The 19,569-nt window shown below is 41.8% G+C and overlaps 1 protein-coding gene across 1 annotated transcript in view; it reads right to left on the reverse strand.

Moving 5' to 3' along the window:
- Window positions 1-19,569, reverse strand: part of LOC121276601 (genetic suppressor element 1-like) — a 323,710-nt gene that overhangs the window by 71,454 nt on the left and 232,687 nt on the right. The window contains exon 5 of the mRNA XM_041185215.1: window positions 3,678-3,841. Within this exon, the coding sequence (XP_041041149.1) occupies window positions 3,678-3,841 (164 nt within the window). The remainder of the gene's footprint in view (window positions 1-3,677; window positions 3,842-19,569) is intronic.

Consider the following 19,569-nt stretch of genomic DNA (forward strand, 5'->3'; position numbering starts at 1 on the left):
AACCATAAGAGTACAGATGCATAACAAGATATGGCTTTTAAGACAACGGGCAACAGAACCAGCTGGAGATGAGAAGTAATTTTGCACAGTGAGTTGTTACGATCTACAAAGCAGTGCCTAAAGGACAGTAGAAATAGATTCATTAGTAATTTTCAAACATGAATTGGATATATACTTGAAAAGGAAAGATTTACAGAGTTATGAGGAAAGAGCAGAGCAATGGGACTAGATAGCTTTTTCTTTTACAGGCACGCTTGGCTTACTGTTATCTTGTGCTGTAAGATTTTATAATACTAAGGAACTTGTACTCATTTTAACTGTGCAGTTAATATCCACACAAATTAAAACTTTCCTATTAGAAATATTGTTGCAGAGGAAAAGTAGGTGTAACAGGATGAATAAAAAGCAAGTTCTGTTTTGTTAGGGACTGACAACACAGCATTTTTTATTGGATGAGTCAAAAGAATTAAAAGCAAATAAAAAATGGAGAATTTAAGCTTGAAACAGCTTTTCTCACTCTACCCTCCACTACAGGAGAGGAGTAATTTCAGTTCTGTGTCCATGCCTCTATCATTTAGAAATGGCTCGACAATCTGATGAATTATATAGTTTGCCCAAGTGTTTGCATCACCCCGTGACTCGTAACTGCAATATCAGTTTCATTGCTTCTTTGCAACCATCTATAATTCCATTTCAACTATGTCCTGGATTTTTTGGGTGAGTCTTTTTGCTCTGCAAGCCAGCAAAAAGAAAGTCACTTTACACCACCAAGCTACTGGCAGGGAACTTCAGTTGGGAGTGTCCGCTAGAAATTCTTGCCATGATTTCTTGACCATTTAGATTAATGGTTTGAAAATCAGGAGCAGTACATGCCTGCATTTCCAATATTTTCTCATTATGCAAAGTTGGAAAATTATCTAGTCATACAAAAATAACAATGGATTAAAGACAAATAAAAAATATAGAATTTATGCTTGAAACAGCTTTTCTTACTGTACCCTCCACGACAGGAGAGGAGTAACTTCAGTTCAGTAGATAAACATAAATATATAAATAAATAGACATTTCAGTAGATAAATAAAAGAATAGTCGACATTTTGAACTAAGAGCAATAAGTTTGAAATTCAGTCTCAGATAGCCATAAAGCTGATTGTAAAGTTTGTAGAGTGGTAAATTTATGTTGATACTTTAATGCTGTTGTGATCGAAAGTAAGCAACAGCTAAAAAAATTCTTTGCTGCGGTGTTGCGGGCACAGAGCATTTTGACTGGCACTACATATCACAAATTGAGGCATGTGGCCCACAACTATTGATTGGAAAATCAATTTTCCAATGTGAGCTTTTGGCAGGCTAGAATGTGCACAAATATTGATTTTGGAAATGAATTCCAAAGGTGTTTTCAAGGTGGATAGTATTGTAGTTGTGATGCATACAGACTAATCAGTAGTGATACACACCGGCTAGTCAGGAGTGATACACACAGACCAGTCAGTAGTATACATATTGGCTAATCATTCACTTTTAAAATCATTCACGTGTCCTTTTAAAGACCAATTTGACTGTGAAAGTGATCATCATGTCTGACCTGATATATTGTGGAACATATTGGATCATAACTGGGTTGCTGGGTGGAATGGGAAGGTACTGAAGTGAAAGGGGAGCATGACAGGGGCTTACAGCATTTTGGATCTCAAGTCACTACATTGGCAACCGTGCATCTTGCAGCAAAGGCCATGGAGATATCTACAAAGACCTGATCATCATTTCTGTCAAAACATTGCACAATGTCACAACAAAACAAAAGAAAAAATCAAATACTGACAAAGAGCTCTCAAAGCAGTCCAATTAAACTATGAGCAGACACATTTCTTTGGAGGAGAACCACATTTGCCATATGTTTTGCCCTATTTGATGAGCAGATTTTAAAAAACTGCAGTGTTAGGGGAATATTTAGGAAATTCCTAAATTGATAGTATTGAGCTCCTGCAAGGAGCATTGTGACTGAGACTGTGCAGCTCCTGGGTTTTTGCTTATAAATCAATTTACTTGTGTTTAAAATCCTTCTGTACCACTTCCAGCACTGCCAGTGGTTGAACTGCAGCTACCTCTATGGAATTCCATAACCAGCTGTCTGACAACAGAAGCTCAAAAGGAACAATTGAGACTCAGTTGGCCATAGCGCCATAAAGGGTAATAGCACTATAATTCAGTGATAAAGCAGTGAACCATTGTTATTAGGTGAGGAATGAAAAAACACAGAAATAAGCAATGTGAGAAGGGTATTTGCCCTCTTAATTCCATCTCTTCCACAGACTGTATCCTCTTTGATCCATCATGAGTTTTGAATTTACGCTTTGAAATAAAACTTGACCCTCTGGGCTTTATTCAACTTGTCAGTCACCTATTTTCCCTGCCTTAAAGCCACCTTTAATGCAGGTTTCAATGCCTCATCCAGACTTGAAGAAAAACGTGAGTAAATTTTTGCATATTCTCTGTTAACTGCTGCTCAACGTGTGTTTAACAAACAGCAGGTAAATGCAGGCACACAGAATAAACTAGCTCATTTCCAGGTACAATTTTAGGAACATGGGCAGAAATCAGCAACCATTCTGTTGGTGCCAGTGCATAAAATTGCTGCACCTAGCAATAACGCACAGAAGAGTCCTATCTGGAACTTATCAAGTCATGTCATGTATCTTCATTATGCAACATACTATAAGGTCCAAAATGAGAAACCAGGATGATTTATTGTGAATTTTGTCTCATATCCTGGATTTTGTTTGTTGGGATGAGCAGGTTCAGTGCTGGCTGATGAATGTGAACTGGGCTCAGTTTGGGCATTGCGATTGTCAATTACTGGAGCACAATGATTCTGATGTTCTTTCCTCTCATTTTCTGCCCTCTGACACATAAATAGAAACAAAGGAAAGACAGAATGGAGTAGTGAGAATGTGGAACTTGCTACCACAGAGGGTGGTTGAAGCTTATAGCGTTTAAAAGGGAGAAGGGAACAGACAGTTACTTTGATGGGTTTAAATTATGAAAGGTGGGAGGAGGCTCCAGTGCAGCATAAACGTCAGCATGGATTGGTTGGGCTGAATGGCCTCTTTCTGAATTGTATATCCTATGTAATCCCAAGAAGGTTGCAGCAGGTAGAGTACCAAGAAATAAACAATGTAGTTGGAAAAATACAAGGATATGGCGGGGCGAGGGAGTAGGGGATGAGAAGAGTTTGAAGTTGAAAAAATTTCTATTCCCAACTCTGCATATGCATAAGTCACACACAACGTTGAACTAAGCCGCCAAGAATAAATCAGTGCTTACTGCTGTATTGGGCATGGTGTAGGTTTTTAATATAGTAACAAAACCACAAATAATGTTATACAGTATAAATAACAATCATTTGGGAGAGAAACTTAGTTGTGGTAAAATAATTTATGAAATATATTATGCTTAATGATACATAGACATTTTAAGACTTGTGACAGTGACATCTTGGGGCTGAAATTCCTCTGTGCCCTAACTGGTTAATGCATCGTGTTTAGAGTTCTGGATGTGCCATGTTACGCGGACTTCATTAAAAGTAGTGCAGGGATAAATTTCAACTTTATAATACTGTGGCTACTAAAGAAATAGCTGCTGTTTTTCATGCCCAATTACAATATATAAAGACTCACTTGATTGTTGAATATGGTGACTCTTGGATGGAGTGACCGGATAGATGGAAAGCTGGGTGTGACGAAGCAAGGTGTGTGGGCACTGGCATTTTGTCCTTTTTCAGCAAAGATTCTGTGGAAAGTGGGTGGTCGTGACTTCTGGATCTCAGGGTGCTGTCTGAGGGCTAAGGAGGGAGAATATTGTTAGTTATCAAAAACCTTAAATCCAGTATCTGCTCTAAACACCAAGTAGGAAGAATGTGTCATTTCACATGCAATTAAACAATTACAGTTTGATCAGAGAGGTAATGGAGAAATGCAAATTTGCATATTTGCATACCGCTGCTTTCTTAATTAATCTTTATCTCCGTTAGCAGCCCAGCTGCAGCTGGCCTCTGTCTGTTTAGATCTCTGTAGCTTTCTCACTCCAGGGAGCTAATTTTGTGTAATTTGCAACAGAGGAAAACTGCATTAGTGCTGAAAAGAGAGCCACAAATTCAGTTTAGTTGTGTGCACAGTGCGACAAAAGTAGATTAATGCCATGCATTGTGTCACAGTGTGTAGTGCTATAAATCCAGTTTAGTGCCACATTTAAAACCATGAAGACAGTTTCACATAAAAATGCCGTAAATGCATTTTACACAGGCACTATTTGTGCCCAGGGAATTTAAAGGAGGGGAATAATAAATTATATTCTATCACCACCTTAGTCTGTCCCACTATGGAAACATTAAATTCATGATTTCCAAAGTCTAGTCTTTGCACTAAGGTACCTGATTTTTATGGAAACCAAGATATGAAATTGGACTAATGAAATTTGATCTTGTCCATACACTTCTACAAAACTTGCATTGCTCACTCAGTAACAAAAACACACAGGGAAATGAATACCATAAACTACTAATTTTAGCAGATGTTGGGATCAATGACATTGATCCCAGTAGATACCATGCATTGACCCAACTCACATTAAAAAAGAATCAGAAAGATGAAGTGATGATACAAAAAGATAGAAGGGGGATTTATGACTCATTCTACCCAACAGAAACCAGGCAGAATGGGACTTAAATTGGAAGCAGTATATTTACCGTGCAATTCCCACCCGGTAGCTATTTTAACGCTACTGGTTTTATTAATGGCTGTGACTCAAGCAGAAGCCTTACATATTTATGCAGAAAGGGGTCCTATCACATTAATAAGACCCCAATGCAATTTTAAAGCATTGAGGTATCCATTGTGAGAAAGAAGCAGGGGGTAAGGTAAGTGGTCTGTCTTGGATTTTGCTCCTAGCAGTGCAGGAACTGTTCACCTCATTGATAGGTGTCTACAGGATTTTCACGGATGTATCACAGAATCACACAATTCTTATAGCACAGGAGGCCATTCGGCCTGTTGTGTTTGTGCTGGCTCTCCATAGGAGCAATTTATCTAGTGTCATTTCTGCGTCTTCTCCCTGTAGCCCTGAACATTCTTCCTTTTCGGATAACAATCCAAATTATTCTTGAATGCCTCGATTGAACCTGCCTCCATCACGTTCTCAGGCAGTTCATTCCAGATCCTAACTACTTGCTGCATGAAAATGTTTTTCCTCATGTTGCCATTGTTTCTTTTGCCAATTATCTTAAATCTCTGCAATCTGCACCCTCCTGTTTTTGATCCTTCCACCAACATTTTATTCCCTATCTACTCTGTCCAGACAGCCTCATGATTTTGAATAACTTCAACAAATCTCCTTTCAACTTGCTCTTCTTCCAGGAAAACAGTCCCAACTTCTCTAGTCTATCTACATAACTGATATTCCCCATCCCTGGAACCATTCTTGTGAATCTTTTCTGCACTCTAATGTTGTCACATCTTCCCTAAAGTGTGGTGCCCAGAACTGGATGCAATATTCCAGTTGAGACCGAACCAGTGTTTTATACATGTTTAACATAACTTCCTTGCTTTTGTACTCTATGCTCCTATTACTAAAGCTGAGGATGCTGTATGCTTTATTAACTGTGCTCTCAACCCAGCCTAACAACTTCAATGATTTATGTATATATACACCCAGGTCGTCTGCTCCTGCATCCTCTTCAGAATGATATCCTTCATTTTATATTGTCTCCCCACGTTGTTCCAACCAAAATGAATCACTTCACACTGCTCTGCATTAAGTTTCATCTGTTACTTGTCTGTCCATTCTGCCAAGTCCTTTTGAAGTTCTACATTATCCTCCTTGCAGTTCACAATCCTTCCAAGTTTTGTATCATCTGCAATTTGAAGTTGTGTCTTGAACACCAAGGCCAAGGTGATCAGGAAGAGCAACAGTCCTGACACCGGCCCCTGAGAAACTTAACTACAAACACTCCTTCAGACTGAAAATCATCCATTAGCCATCTGTTTCCTGTCACTCAGCCAAGTTTGTATCCATGTTGCTACAGTTCCTTTTATTCCATGAGCTGTAACTTTGTCCACAAATCTGTTGTGCAGCACTTTATCAAATGCCTTCTGGAAGTTCATGTATACCACATCAACAGCATTACCCTAAGTCAGTGGATATCTCGTGAGTTATAACCTGGTGTCTTTTTCAGAAGTGTGCCCTCTACAGGAGATCTGTGACATCTGTGAACATCGCCACGAGAAAGGAGCTAATAGCAGCAAAACCACTTCTCTGCCATTTGAGAGGAAGAACTTTTAAGAATCGCCGCAAAAGGACTTTAAATTTTAACTGTTGCATGTATTTGACTGATACAGATTAAACCTTGTAATGCAGTTAAGATGGATTGTTGAATGGACAATGTGACAGCATGAGAGAGAATGTTATTTTTACTGTATACAGTAGGTTAATTGTAAGTGAGTTATTGAAATATGCAGAATGTTACAAGTTGGTATATTTTGCATAATGGTCATGAAAACTCGTCACTGATGATGAATTTTCATTCTTGAGGGCAAGAGGTGAAGTTTGTAAAGTTATGATGCTTTTGGACTGTATCTTCAAATTTAGGGTATATGAAGGACCTCTCCAAAAATTGAGGAAAGTGCCTGGATACGGTCACTCAAAGTCACTACTTGGTGAAACGAGGATATGGAAATGCATTAGAAGCTGGCAGAAACTGTGAACTATTTGCTAAGGGTTATAAGCATAAAAGCGAAATATTCCTTTCTGTAATTTAAAGTATAAGTTGCCTAAGAAAAATAATATATTTAGTCAAGTGTTTTTTTAAGTCATTTGTTACAGTAAAAGTTTTAAAATGTGAAATACTGTCATGTTATTCTTTCAGTTAGTAATGGGAAGTTCAAATCGCTTTTTAAAAGTTAGCAGTCTCTACGGAGATTGTATTAGAACTCACTCCTCAATGCACCAGCTCTTGTTCAACTATTTTTAGTCCTGTGTCCTAAGGAGGAGCCAAGTACCTCTGACAATAACTTCTGGATTTCTGTAATTTAACTGAACATGTGTGTACTCCGGAAGTTGCTGTCAGACATCCCCCATTTTAATGGTGAGCACTGACACCTCATTGTTCTTCTCATTGAAAATTCTGAGACATTCTTTACTTTGTTTGGCCAGGAGGACCCTCTGCACACCTTTCAATGCAAATAGAAGGCCATGTTGACTTTGGGGATATGTAAAATGGGCGATATTGATGCAGTCATCTATTTTACGTTGCTTCATGGAAATGGAAATCGGGAGAGGTGTGTCACAAACAGTTGAATCACTATTGCATCTTTTACACACAATTGCCCAAAGTCAAAATTACCCACAATGTGACAGGATGTAATTGTATGTAAATGACTACATTGGTTGCTCATTCTGTTGCATGCAGGTTTTAAATGCAATATAATGAGGTGTAAATCACTGCATGTTAGGGCTTCCTTATGTCACTCTGGACACATCGTGAGATGGCAAATAAATCAGTGCACATTGGCACTAGCATCGATCTAGTTCCATTCCTCTCAGAGTTATACCTCGCGTATGTACCTTCAAGACTTTGCACCTACTATTTTGGGAAAGCCACAAACTCGACAAAATCCTGATGGAGTTTCTCTACAGAGAACCTTAACAATCACATCAAGGAGAGAATTTGGCACAAAAAATATTCATTGATGAAATACTCAACACAAGAAAAGTTTGCATTTCTTTACATGTTGCTGTTCCTTTTGATTCATGCATCTTTTTCTAATTTATGTTTGGCTTACATTCTTTATTTATTCAGTCTTGAGAAATCATCCTGCTATCTCCAGACCCATCTTGTTAACTTATTCCTTTAATTTCGTCACAACACTCCCTTGCAATATGCTCATAAAAATAATTATTTAATCAGCGTGTGATCAAACTCCATATTAAGCTGTGTTTGTGTGCAAGTTAATAAGTGTTTGGGCCACATTACAAATTCTCCACCTGTGTAGGGAAAAAAGCATTAGGATAAATTCAGAATCAGAGGTTCCAAATGTCATGTCTTCTGATTCTAAATTTCACATATTACTTGAGACTACTTTGAGTATTGGAGAGCTGGGAAACTGATTTTTCACTGGTCACCAGCAATTGATAGGGACCTCAGTCAACCTCAGTATTTTACCAGGTTTCTCCACTAAATGTCCAGAGCTAGGGCACACCCTCCTGCCAAACTTCAAATGCTAAGAAGTGGGACCCATTTATAGGTAGTGGGTAAAATTCTGACCTAGGTCAACACAGAATGGTACATGGTTTGCTCATCGTAATGTCTTGAATTGAAATTGCATAATACAAGAATTTCCTTATCAGGTACTAATGTCAATGATAATGGGCATTTAATTTTCTTGCGGTGCACTTTACTTCATCTTCCAACAGAATGACTGAAAATTCACCAGAACATTGTTGGTTTTCAGGTGCTCATGTCAGGAAGACTTTAGATACATTCAATCTATGTCGCTGTGATGTAATAAAACATTTTCTTTGAATAGCAATTTCACTGAGTTCCAACTTGCAAACATACACACACTTACAAGGGTGCATATTTATTGAATATTTTCCCTCAGTCCTACTGGGGCCAATTTTCATTGTCAGACAGTTTTGTGTTAAGAACAGTCTGGCTCTCAAGTGCTGTAGCACTCAATTATCTCGTGTAACCTCATTTGGTACACAATCAGGTAGATCTAGAAGTTACACCATTTGTAGGAAGGGAAAATTGTATCCAAGTCAAATTTACAAGGATGGGCTAATTTAAAAGGGAGTGGGAGGTTGGGGCAGTGGGAGCAGGGGCGGGTGGGTGGGGGTGGTGGAGGGTTGCAGCCTGGGAGAACACCGAAATTGGAAAGCTTCTGGAAGCCATTAAACCATTAAAGCTCAACCTACCAACCTTTCACATGGTTGAAGAAGCAAGGAATTACGAAGTTGAATGCGGTGACAAAATAAAAGGGACGCCTATGTTTAGGCATGAGCAATGTGGTGCAGCCAAGCATTGAAATTCCTCTTTAATGGCTGTTGAAGTTGAAGTGGTGCTGCACAAGAGGCTCACAAAGAGGGCTTCCTTTGGTGCAGAGTGCCACTCCAGTGTGGATGAATTTCTGGCCACAGCTAACTATGATTCCCTTGCAGACAGTGCTGCACGGTAGCAGCAGGTGTCCTTGCAGCAGATGGCACAGCTTGGCTTCTGATCCACAAATTTCCATTGTTATTCCCAGGTACTTTCCTAGGGCTGCAGATATGACCATAGGTGTGCCCAAACAGGCAATACCCTTTGGCTCAGTAGTAGCATTCCTGTCTGTGTATTTTCTATAATATATTGAAACCATCCAGTTCAGATTAGCTTACATTATATACAATAGACGTAGGGTCACATTTTCCAGCTGCCGGTTTTGGTTCTGTCAATGCAGTGTGGGAGAGCGTGGCATGTGAAATCAAATAGGAAATCCCTTTTTGGTATCACCACTGAACTTGCACCCTCTCATTTTACTTGTACAATCAATAGAAAATCCATAGAAAATAGTAGAATGGGTAATTACTCGTGCAGTCACCATGAAGCTTTGAGCATAACCTTAACAGAAGTGTTCATTGATGAATATTGCATATGTTTAGTTAATACAAAGGGGTGTCCGTGGCAATGTTCCCTTTAAAAATTTTTTATTGCTCATGGCCAGTTTTTTTTCAATGTGCGGTACCATTAAACATTTTGTACACCGCCAAGCAATATTTAAATTTGAACATGGCTTGTGTGGTGCTTTCCAGGCTGCTGTGTGGCCACGCATACGCACAGCTTTGTAGGAACATTTATCTGTGGCTTAACCTACTTGAATGTTGGGAGAAGGCCAATGAAGATTAGCAATACTAAAAGTCCACCTGTGGCCAAATGGCAGTCCTAACCTTAGTGCTGTCGTCTGCCACTGTTTAGCACACTGCAGTCAAAAGACACTGAGAAAATTCTCCATTTAGGACGACTCTTGGCCTTAATTTCCTTTAGAAGGGAAGGGAAACAAGAGTAGGGACTGTTTCCCAATCCCGAAACAAACATCCCCTGCACCCCCCCTCCCCCACAGAGGGCAAAATAGTCAATCTTTGCAATTTTGACTGGGGCTCCCCCTTTAATTGGCATCGTTTCCCGCCCAGTTAAGGGTGCCAGGTGGGCTCTCGAAGCTGGAGGGCCAATCAAGAGTTGTTGCAGCTTAAGAGTGACATTCAATTGCAGTATAAGAAGCGGGGAGGGTGCTTTGACAAGAATGTGCCCTATCAGCCACGTTAAAAACTTTAATTAAAAAGTAGAAAAAGCTGCCAGGCCATCAATGTGGGGGGGTGGGGAGCTCTCTGTAGGGAGACCTTTGGCCGTACCCCCACCCTGATAGTTAGGAAGGGCCTCAAGGCTTACCGGGGGTAAGGAGAGTTGGTGTCTTTGTCTGATGCTAGGTGCCTGCCTCCAGGCCGCTGCCATCAAGTCAGAAAATTGGAGTCCACCTGGAAAAGCCTAGGCAACCTCCTTAATCTCTGCTTAACAAGGCTCTCAACAAGCCTAATTGCCTATGGGAGTGGATAGCCTTCTGGGCCCCGACCCTGGATCAGCCAAAATCGCTGACATCAGGAAAGTGGTCAGGAACCTGGCACTTTGGACAGCCTAAATTTTTAGGCTTCCTTGCCTGACATTGAGGGGGCCCAATAATTCAGCACTTGGTGTTTTTAACAGCACAGGTGATGCTACATTTACTTTGCAGGTTTGTTTCTGGTGTGCTCATGCCATTGAAGCCTGGAATGGCGCCTGGAATGGCACATGAGTTGTCCAAAGTTTTGGGAAAATCCCTCTTGCTAATAAAGGAGTAACTCAAATAGGAAAGAAAGAGGAATAAAGTTGCATTCAAATAGAACCTTTCATGGCCTTAGAACGTACCAAAGCCTTTTAAAGCCAATGAAATGCTTTTCAACTTTTGTCACCGTTGTAATGTTGGAAACGATTTGCACACAGTTTGGTCCCACAAAAAACAATGAGATAAATGACCATATAATCTGCTTCAGTGATGATCGTTAAGTTATAAATATTGATCAGGACAGTGGGAAGAACTCCATTGCTCTCCTTTGAAATATAGGGTCTTTTACATCTATTCGAGAGGAAACATGGGGCCTTGGTTTAACATATCATTTGAAAGACAGTATATCTGGCAGCATAGTACTCCCTCAGTACTGCCCCAAACTATTCAGCCTAGATTTTGTGCTGAAATCTCAGGAATAGGACTTAAATCCACAGCCTTCTGAATCAGGGTGTAAGAGTAAATAATTATTATATAATCTACACAGATATCCTTATCCTTGGAGCAACATGCTACACATTTTTAGAAAATCTTCAAGATCACCCAGAGGTCCAGGAGACCAAAAGTCTCACAAACATAAATGCCACAAGCATCTGTCAAAGCCACATTCCTAACAAGGATAACTACATTTAATATCCAACCAAATTTTTTTTGAGTCTGAGTGCAGTGGGTCCTATTTATGATTTGTGTCTGCATTCATTTTTTTGGCAGTAAAGTGGGCTTTGTACTTCTTCAGCGTTGACATCTCCAGGGCTTTTGTGTAAAATCTGGTTGAAGAATCCCATTCCACATCTTTAGGAAATTAGGAGCGGCTGTGGCATTATCTGTGAGAATTTTTTTTTTAAAGCCTTGGCATTCATGTGTGGCTCACCTTTGATTCCCATTGACGTGGATTTCCAGTCCTTTTGTATCAGTGGATCGCCAACTCTCAAGTGACTAAAGAAAGGGAACTTTGAACTGCAGGAAGTAAGATCTTTGACCCTAATTAACCCTCAATTTCTGCTGGTGTTGGTTAAAAATGCTGTGCATTCCATCAATATCCAGTGTCCCAGGAATATACCTTCATATGCAGTTGTTTTTATTTTAATTAGTTGGCCTGCCTGTGGTTATAATGGGTGAGTTTTTCCATACTGGCCATTATCTAATTATCTCAACAGAAGTGTTGGCTTAATTCCCAGCATAAAGTGTTCTTTGACACTGTCGGCCAGTGTCAAGGACATGGATATTTAAACACTTTATTTATATGACAGGGAACCAAATTCAATAATTTCTTATCAGCTGGGAGATTCTGTTTGCTTGGGGCTAGGGTACTACAAGGTACCAGCGATTAAATAGAAATATATAGGGCAGGGTTTTCCCCTCGTCAGGCGGGCCTGGGAATGGCTGCAAGACTGACTGCCGCCCGTGATCGGGCTCCAACCGCGATTTCACGCTGGCTGGCCAATTCTGGGCCAGGCAGCATGAAACGCGTGCTAAGAGCCTCAGCGCTGCTGGGTTGGGGGCTCTGAAGGCACAAAGCTGCCTCAGGGAGCTGAAGGATTTTAAATGTAAAAATAAACTTTTTGCAAATGATATAAACATGTCTCCACATGTGATTCAGTCACATGAAGAAGGACATGTAAAAAAGGATCTTAAACGTTTTTTACTCTTTTTTTCAGTAACCGTTGGAAACCTCATCTCGCACGTGGATGAGGTTTTGTGAAAAATGCAAAGACCGCCTGGCCTAGCCGTCTGCCCGCCAACCAAACAGTCGAGCCAGCCGAAAGATCGCGAGAGTACGCAACGACATCGGGACGCTCAGCCGACATTATCGCGCACTATTTCACTCCTGTTCGGTCAGGCGCATGCCCGCCTGCGGGATGAAAAATTCTGCCCATAAGAATTACAAACTACAGACAGCACAAAAATAAGCCATTTGGCTCAACAAGTCTGTGTTGGTGTTTATATTCTACCAGAGTCTCCTCCCATTCAATTTACCTTGTTTCAACTTTCAGGTGATCTTTCTAATCCCTTGTGCCTCATGTACTCACCTAGTTTCCCTTTGAACACATCCAAGCTATTTGCCTCCACAATTTCCTGTCGGAACGATTTTCACATTCTAATCACTCTGAGCAAAAACATTTCTCCTTATTTCCCTCTTGGACTTATTAGTAACTACCTTATGTTTATGGGCCCTAGTTTTGGATTCTCGAATAAGTGGAAACACAGGGGGAAAACCTGGATGAGGCCCATTTTCATGCACAGGGATCGCGATACACAATAATCCCGTGTTCAGTCCCTGTGAGGCAAGCAGAATCTAAACCTTATGTTGTCTCCTCATTTGAATAGACTCAGCATACAACCCAGCATGGAACACGCTGCTGACTGGTTGCACATTCAACAGGAGGCCGAGCAATGTACATGTGGCTAGCATGAAGTACAACAAGCTTGGGTCTCTTAAAGGTGCAGTTGCTGCAGTCCAAAGTGGATGCACAAGACTCAGAGCTGCTCGAAGTTGTGCAGCAAGGCCATCTGCAGTCTCCCTGTGAAAGCCAATAGCCTTTCACCAGCATTGCTGCAGCCAATTGGGTAACACTGCGAAGGTACATTAGGACAGAAAAGGCACCTGCAAGACAGGCACAAAGGGTGAACAGTTCAGTTTTGTCTCTACTATTGGAAATGGTTTTGGATAAAGTTGTTTTAGTATGTTTGATTTTTTTTGATGATTTTCATTTAAAGATCTTGGCCAGGACAACATCGTGATGGTATATAGCAGATAGATTGAAAGGAGGCTTATAGTGGACCAACTTTGGTGCTGGGATGACATCTCAGGGGAAGCAAAGTCAAAGCATCTGATTGTGGACATCTTGTCCAGAGTGAAATGATCCCAAGATGCCTCCTTCCTTCCTCTTCCTCTTTTTCCTTTACCAATTCCTCCTCCTGGATGGCCTCCAAACATCTAGCGACAAAGGCTGCACCCTCATGTTAGCAAGGTTATGGAGGATGCAGCAGACCACTCTGAACTTGGACCCACACTTTGGTGAGTATGGAGGATGGCCCTGAGTGGTCCTGGCAGCAGGACTGTTGACGTTTCACATTCTGCCAGGCTGCATGGTTCTCATTCTCGCTGAACTGTCCCAAGTGTGATGAGTGGTGGAGGGGAGCCAATGGGTGGGGGGGAATCACTTGTTACTCGGCAGCGAGCCTCTGGTTCTTTATGGTGGCCCAAAGGAGGAGGATAAGGCCGACTGGATTAGGGCGAATGTGTCATGAATGCTGTCAAGATCGTGGACATTCATCAAGAAGATCTTCTGGTCATGATTACATACCATTAATAGAGTAAGGGCCCTTGTAGTTATGAAACGTCTTCCCGCTAACATGTGGGGCCCACAGAGCCATGTGAATGCAGTCAATTGCATCCTGCACCATTAGGAATCCTGACAGCCTGGAAAATCCACCTGCTCTCTTCTCCTACTTCTCACTGGTTAGTGAGAAGACGAGGAAATCCCTTCTCCTCCTATACATGTCCTCCGTCACCTCTCATGCAATGATGAATGGCAAACTGCAAGATTTTGCTAATGTCACCTGTTCCTGCCTGCAAGAATCCACTGGAGTAGGAATTGAGAATGATGGCGACCTTGATGGCCACGAGCAGTACTGTTGTGGCTCTGTTGTGAGACTGCAGGTACAGTGAACCATTTCCTTGGTGAAACTCAGGTACTAGGAAAGTGGATGTAGGAGAAATACTCCTTAAAGATCCTTGGTGGATAGAGATTTGTATTGAGAATCTTCCTCCTCATTCTGTTTCTCCCCTCGGCTGCGTATGCTCCATTTCCAAAGCATATTGCAGCCCACAAGGGACTGCAACTATAGCCCCTATTAATTCTAAAGCAGCCTTTCTCTTGACTGGCTCATCAATTCTTCTGACTTCCAGCATCACTCCCTTCCAAATCCAGAGTTTGCAAAACTCCTCCAATATTACAGAACACTACTTCCACTAACTCTGCACTAGCAAAAGTAAGTCAAAATCACCTTACCTGGAAGGTGGATGGTTAACCCTTTCAATAACATTATTGCAGGGTGCCTCATGTCTATGTTCAGCCGGGAATGATTAAGGAAGTGCGTTAGCTGGACCTGCATAGCCTAAAATGTCAGGTTGCATACCAAATTTGCATTATAGGCTATCTGACATCACAATCTATCCACTCTGCATAGTTCCAGGGCAAGCACAGCACATCTGCATTAGCCCCCTGTCAGGAAGCATTTCAGCTGCCAATTTTGAGTTCAGGAACACCAGCATCAATGGCAAAACAGAGTCCAATTTCATGGCCATTATCTCCACATCTACCATTACTTTGGAAAACTCTATCAGTTCTCCTTCTAAACCTTCTCTTTTCTAAAAAAAAAAGACAACCTGATCAACCTTTCCCAATAGCTACAATTTCTCAGCTCATGTACAATCATTCATTTTTTGTACTTTCTCCAGTGTTCTGATATCATTTATTGGATAGAAACCAGAACTTTGCACAGTCCTATAGATGCAGCCTGACCAGGGTCCAACATAAGTTCAACATAATGTCATTGCTTTTGAATTCTACACCCGCAGAAATAAATCCCAGTGCTTTGTTAACATTTTTAATTGCTTTCCTGACCTGTCATAATGCTTTTAATGATATCTTCATCTCTATCTCTAGATCCCTTTGCCCTTCTACCCGCTTCACCTATTTATTTTCTAAGGTGTAGATGATTTCTCTGTTTATCCTAACAAAGTGCATCACTTCACATTTATCTATGTTGAAGTTAATGTACTACTCAAGTATACAAGTTCTCTAATGCCTTCTATTATATTATATTGGTCCTCACTATCAGCTATACTCGCCCCCCCCCCCCCCCCCCCTCCCCCCCCCACCCCACCCCCCACCCCCCCCCAACCCCCACCCCGGTATGGTTTCATCTGCAAGTTATGATACTGAGATACTTGTTCCAAAGTTCAGATCATTAATAAAAATTATGAATAACATTGGTTCCAACACTGATCCTTGTGGAACACCATTTCCTATCTTTCTCCAATCTGAATGACTACCTCTGCTCACTGCTTGACTTTTTTTAGCCCATTATCTATCCATTCAGCTTTTTGTCTCCTGAATGTACATACCCTAATCTTTGTCATCAGTCTTCTGTTTGTTATCTTATCAAAGTCCTTTCAAAAGGCCTTTGAGGTCGACCTAATTTGAAAAGTCTGTACAACTAATATTTTAACAGTGAATTCGCTTGAATAATCAAAGGAACATGTGTCCCCAGCAACAATGAGAATGCAAGTGGAAAGTTAGTAGAGCTGCCATTTTTGCAATGGGCTTACAAATTTAAAAGTAAAGTTATGGGGTAGTTGCAGACAAAATTACAAAATTCACAAACGGCACCTGCCAAATTTCAATGTAAAGCTTCCCTCCCGAGTGAGATGCATCATCGGGGAAAGGGGAATGTGTTTATCTGACAGAATACAATCTCACTGTGCATTACAGCAGATGGAAGCACATGGGTCTCCAGAGACCTGAGAGAGGTGAGATTGTGTCCAGATTTGTTATGGAATGCTGCATACAGCAAATACCTATTTTCTGCAGCCATACTGTCCATGTGCAAGAGGAAACATGTTGGAGTGAAAGATGACAGTGCAAGACTCGCTGAGGAGGTTTTCAAGGCATTTTGAATAGAAAGGATACCAGGCAATGCAGGAAAACAGAGTAAGCACACAATGAAGTTGAAGAGCCCTGGGGGAACTTGGAAGATTGGGAAACCAAAGGACACGAGAACAAAAGATGACTGGGAACTTTGTGGATGAGGCACCATTGGACAAAGCATTCGGCATTTATGGCTTCCGGGTATTCAATCAAGAAAAACAAAAGCTGTCAAAAAATTACAGGATACTTGATCTGTGTTATAAGCAGCCCGGCCCAAAGGATGAATATCATGCCTACAATTTCTTGCCACTTGGTTTTGTGTTATTACTCTTAAAAGTTTTTAGAAATGTGAACACACTGGAGAAAGAAAATAAAACAGCCATCGAGTCCTAGTTATAATCAATTAGCTGACCTGGGAAAGGTAGAGATTTCCCCAGTTAGCTGCCCTAGTTAATGGTAGCTGGCTGTAACTTACAGCAGCCCACTAGAGAAAATCAGGGGGTGTCCCTGGTTACCTGGAATAATTAGTGCTGGCTTGTTATTGAATCAGCTGGCACTTCACTGGGGAAGGAGACAGGTTCCCCTAATTAGGTGCCTTTTCATGAAGCATTTGTACAACCACCAAATTGTGGTTTCTCATAATTAATTAATGCTTTGCTGTCAGACAGATATTTCAATTGAAAAACTTAGGCGGAGGACTAAGGCCCATCGTGCAGGATAACCCTAGCATTAAAAAGACTTGGAAGAATGGAGCAGTGACTAGGTGTTGCCAAGCCTCAGTCCTAACAGTGTGTGAAATGTAGGAGGAACGAAAGGCTGAGAAGAAAAAATGAGTCTAATTTTGACACAAGATACAAGACAGATACAAGAAGGAGAAGAGGCAAGATCACGGCAATAATGACAATAGCAGTATTGTAAAATAGGGAAAGAGAGAGACAAAACAAGTTGTATTGGAAAGAAAAAGGTTGGAATCTAGAGGCATCACCAGAAAACAGCAAGGCTTTAATTCATTGATTCAAGTATTTTGTTGCTTCTGGTATAGTCTTCATTTACCCATTTTGTCTGTTCACTTATTTAGTCCTATGTCAACTTCGTGCCCAGCATCTATCCCAGCAAGATATATTGATACATTAACTTTGAGTAATAGAATTTTTAAATTTGATCTGACATTTTTTTCTTAGACACCAAGCTGAAACAAAGATAGTGATTAATTTAATATTTAGATTCAGATTTTCAGTTCTGCTTATTGCATTCACTAATTCTCTTCAGTATATTCAATCAACAGTTCATTTGATGATTTTAAGCGTACACTAGGTTATTGCTCATGGTAAAGTCAGATGATACTGCAACATAAAAAGAGTGGCTTTGTTTGGTTAGGCTTGGTATCATGGTTGTCCCTTTAATAGGGGCTGCTCCTACTGGAAACCCAGTGGAAATCCAGAAGCCTGTCAGGCCGAAGCAAAAAGTAAATCGCGGAGGTTCTCCTTTCATCCAATGCTGGCAGTTCCAGAATGGAATAGGAATTGGTTGTCATTTTATTCCTGCTCTGTGAGATTATATCACTGGGCCGAGCAGAAACACGTACTACTGGGCTAAGCAGAAATGTGTACCACTGGGCCGAGCAGAAACATGTACCACTGGGCCCAGCAGAAACGCACACCACTGGGCCGAGCAAAAACACGTACCACTGGGCCGAGCAGAAACACGTACCACTGGGCCGAGCAGAAACATGTACCACTGGGCCGAGCAGAAACATGTACCACTGGGCCGAGCAGAAACGTGTACCACTGGGCCGAGCAGAAACGCGCACCACTGGGCCGAGCAAAAACATGTACCACCGGGCCGAGCAAAACCATGTACCACTGGGCCGAGCAAAAACGATTACCACCGGGCCGAGCAGAAACACATACCACTGGGCCGAGCAGAAACTCTTACCACCGGGCCGAGCAGAAACAGGTACCACTGGGCCGAGCAAAACCATGTACCACTGGGCCGAGCAAAAACACGTACCACTGGGCCGAGCAGAAACGATTACCACCGGGCCGAGCAGAAACACATACCACTGGGCCGAGCAGAAACGCTTACCACCGGGCCGAGCAGAAACATGTACCACTGGGCCGAGCAAAAACATGTACCACCGGGCCGAGCAGAAACATGTACCACTGGGCCGAGCAAAAACACGTACCACTGGGCCGAGCAAAAACATGTATCACTGGGCCGAGCAGAAACGCTTACCACTGGGCCGAGCAAAACCATGTACCACTGGGCCGAGCAGAAACGCTTACCACCGGGCCAAGCAAAAACATGTACCACTGGGCTGAGCAAAAACATGTATCACTGGGCCGAGCAGAAACACGTACCACCGGGCCGAGCAGAAACATGTACCACTGGGCCGAGCAAAAACATGTACCACCGGGCCGAGCAGAAACATGTACCACTGGGCCGAGCAAAAACACGTACCACTGGGCCGAGCAAAAACATGTATCACTGGGCCGAGCAGAAACGCTTACCACTGGGCCGAGCAAAAACACGTACCACTGGGCCGAGCAAAAACATGTACCACTGGGCCGAGCAAAAACATGTAGCACTGGGCCGAGCAAAAACATGTACCACTGGGCCGAGCAGAAACATGTACCACTGGGCCGAGCAAAAACACGTACCACTGGGCCGAGCAAAAACATGTACCACTGGGCCGAGCAAAAACATGTAGCACTGGGCCGAGCAAAAACATGTACCACTGGGCCGAGCAGAAACACGTACCACCGGGCCGAGCAAAAACATGTACCACTGGGCCAAGCAGAAAAATAGCTTGTGAGATTCCCAGAAACATCCCACAAATATGTACCCAAGCTGTTGTTTGGACGTACAGATATGGGCAGAAAAAAGGTCACGCTTACAGAAGGAGTGGAATTTCTAGATTTATGTACATGAAAGTTGAATTAAAAGGCTGAGATGCAAAGATTTTGATGGCAAGATCAGTTTTTATCAATCCACCAACCAGGAAT

This window comes from Carcharodon carcharias, chromosome 3 (assembly GCF_017639515.1).
Source record: "Carcharodon carcharias isolate sCarCar2 chromosome 3, sCarCar2.pri, whole genome shotgun sequence".
In the NCBI taxonomy this organism is placed as follows: Eukaryota; Metazoa; Chordata; class Chondrichthyes; order Lamniformes; family Lamnidae; genus Carcharodon; species Carcharodon carcharias.